The following is a 2,678-nucleotide window of genomic DNA, read 5'->3' as shown; positions in this document are numbered from 1 at the left end:
TTAGGTAGGATTTTCTGTTACCAAAAAAGAGAGGGGGGTGGGGGTTTTGTTCGTGTGGGGGGGTGGGAATACCTAGCTGTCTGGTCTTATCTTTAAGGAACAAATTTCACTTCACATGAAGCTGTTAGCGTGATCAGTCATTCCGTTGGTAGACTATCTAATCAAGCATTTTCACTTCCTTTGAGTTGAGTGGAAAATCCCTTGATTCACAAAAGGATCTTTTGAGGCAATATGGCCCCAAGAACAGTGCAATTAGAACAGTGGAAAGGGAGCTTCACAGTAATCAAAAGGAACCTCCAAAATTCCTGGCAAATCTAATCCCATTCACCTTTACACACTTTTTCAATGGCCCAAATGCAACACAGATGTATCAAATCAAACAAAAACAATTCTTCATTCCTCATGGCTTTCACCCTTTTGAAAGACATGGGAAGCATCCCAAGCCCCCATCAAAATGTAGGGTTGCAACTGAAAAAGAAAAAAGTGGATAATACAGTAGCATTCATCAAAGCAAAACTCTATAAAGTATTCCTATTGACAAACAGTTTTTAATGGCCTTCTTGGACTCTTGGCTGCTCTTCTTCTTTGATGGATTTTGTACCTCCTTACTTCCTAGTTGTCACTGTAGGCTAAAGTTGCCATTTATTTATTTACTTTCCCTTTTCTTGGTTGTCACTAGCAGTATTGGAAAATGAAATCCAAATTATCAACCCCAAATCATATACCATATATGGCAGATAACACCCATTAGATTTAGACCTAAAATAAAATCTAATAGCAGGAATCAATTTCCAGTGAGAAAGAGATCCTACAGTCCAAATCAATAAACCAAAATATCAAACTCCACTAATTATGGCCTAGTATTTTTCTTGGATGGGGAATTCTGAGCTTGATTAGTGTATGCAAGTCTTCTTTTTGTGCCAGCTCCAAAGGTGAATGAAGAGACCTCAAAAATACCAATCGAGCCTGGTGCTGACGAATCCCGTCTTGGTGTTTTTAACTTTCCCATCTCTAACTCATGCATTATATTGTAGCAAGAATGTATATGCTCCTGTGTAATTGCAATGAATTAGAAAACATTCACTATCAAAACTTTGATAAATTCCAATAAATGATTTATTGAGATGGGAAAGCTCACAATTTCCAGAGAATCCCAGCAAGGGACAACATTCATCTTCAGCTCCACTGCTTGTCTGGTCATATTAGCATCAGATGCAGCTAAAACTGCAGCAGCAGCGATCATGGATGGTCGATGATCCATCAAATTAATCTCTGTGCCAAAGACTCAAACTTGATAAATAAACAGAATAAATTCACAAAATTTGCAGCAGTAATCAATAATATAATTACCTTTTGTTATAGTGACAATAAGTTCAACGGCCTTGCAGACTAATTCTTTTGGTCTTTTGTCATCACAAAATTTGCCAATGAAATAACCAAGGAATCGAAAAGGGGTAATTGCCCCCATTTCCCACTCCAATGTGCTCAATACTAAAAGCTCCATTTTCTGTATCACCTTATCTTCAAAATGGAAATCTTCCACGGAATATTCTGATAAGGATGGTACTTCGCATTCCTCCATTTTTGCAGCCAGAGATAGACAAGCCACAGATGATAATCTTACAGCCCATAGCTTCCCTACCTAATCAAAATCAATGAACAACCAGAAAATATCATAAGATACACAAAAAAAAAAAAAGATCTACCTTTTTAAACCATTGTAAATAAAATTGAGAGATGCTTACATCAATGGATCGTTTTGAAAGAAATCGATCGAAGTAATACACAGAAAGATAAGCTGTGTGGAACTGGAACCCAAACCTTGCTCTTCTCTGTAAAAAACACAAACCAGTCACAAAAACAAGGAAAACCAAAATAAATGAAGGGAAAAAAGAGATAAGAAATAAAGAAGAGAGCTTTGAAGAGAGAACAAACATTAAACATCCATCGAATGGCATCCAAGCGAGCACTTTTGAGCCAAGCTTGGTCCTTGGATGAGTCATCACCAGAAAAGACACCATTTTTGGATCCAAAAGTAGTCTCTTTTTTAATCAACTGTTGTATAAACCCTTCATCATCATCTCCCAAAACAAAGCATGAGTTGAAGAGATCAGTCATATCAAAATGCTGTGTTTGTTGACTGGCACAGGGTTCTCCATCTTCAAAACACAGAAGAGAAGAATCAGAAGAAGAACTAGCAGAATCCACCATGGTTGAACTTAAAATGGGAATCAAAGAGCAAAACGAGACATGGGGGGTATTTGTAGGACTGAAAAAAGATGGAGTGAAATAAGTTGAGTGAAAGAGTGGGTTACTTAGTGTTGAAAGCAGCGATTTCAGTGCCGCCAAAACATTCGTATGAGATATACAGAGGCGTTATATAGCCAGTTATACCCTGTAAAAATTAAGGTATATAGTAATGAAACCCCAAAAATTTCTCCATATGCTGGAGATCCTCGCTTTTATCTCCATTAATTACAGACATATATTTCATGCCTATTCCTCAACTCACGACAGCTGTAGCACTGTAAATTTTCCCTCCATTTTATCAGGGTTGATTTATTGAATCACTTCATTATAATCCACAGATAATTTTTTTTTTTTTCTGTTGGGTTTTTTCTGAATTATTTAAAGAATTAATATTTGAAGAAAAAATTAGAAGTGAAAATTTTGACTGA

General features: G+C 36.6%; 1 protein-coding gene across 1 annotated transcript; it reads right to left on the bottom strand.

Moving 5' to 3' along the window:
* Window positions 1–379: 379 nt before the first annotated feature.
* LOC123199717 (cyclin-D5-1-like) lies at window positions 380–2,385 on the bottom strand. The gene is made up of 5 exons (XM_044614766.1): window positions 1,936–2,385; window positions 1,746–1,832; window positions 1,351–1,642; window positions 1,139–1,272; window positions 380–1,051 (listed from the first exon to the last, which is right to left on the bottom strand). The coding sequence occupies exons 1-5, from the start codon at window positions 2,209–2,211 to the stop codon at window positions 851–853; spliced, it is 990 nt and encodes a 329-aa protein (XP_044470701.1). The 5' UTR covers window positions 2,212–2,385; the 3' UTR covers window positions 380–850.
* Window positions 2,386–2,678: the final 293 nt, after the last annotated feature.

This window comes from Mangifera indica, chromosome 16, assembly GCF_011075055.1.
Source record: "Mangifera indica cultivar Alphonso chromosome 16, CATAS_Mindica_2.1, whole genome shotgun sequence".
Classification (NCBI taxonomy): Eukaryota; Viridiplantae; Streptophyta; class Magnoliopsida; order Sapindales; family Anacardiaceae; genus Mangifera; species Mangifera indica.
The sequence above is the reverse complement of the archived record's forward strand: the minus strand, read 5'-3'. Positions and strand labels throughout refer to the sequence as shown.

Bases quoted from the DNA above. Each gene is read 5' to 3' on its own strand.
- LOC123199717 (XM_044614766.1), bottom strand. From the start codon at position 2,211: ATGGTGGATTCTGCTAGTTCTTCTTCTGATTCTTCTCTTCTGTGTTTT. The intron at 1,643-1,745 runs GTAAGCATCTCT...GATTTTGATTAG, and splicing joins TTTCAAAACGATCCATTGAT to GTAGGGAAGCTATGGGCTGT. The intron at 1,273-1,350 runs GTAATTATATTA...TCTTTGGCACAG, and splicing joins TATTGTCACTATAACAAAAG to AGATTAATTTGATGGATCAT.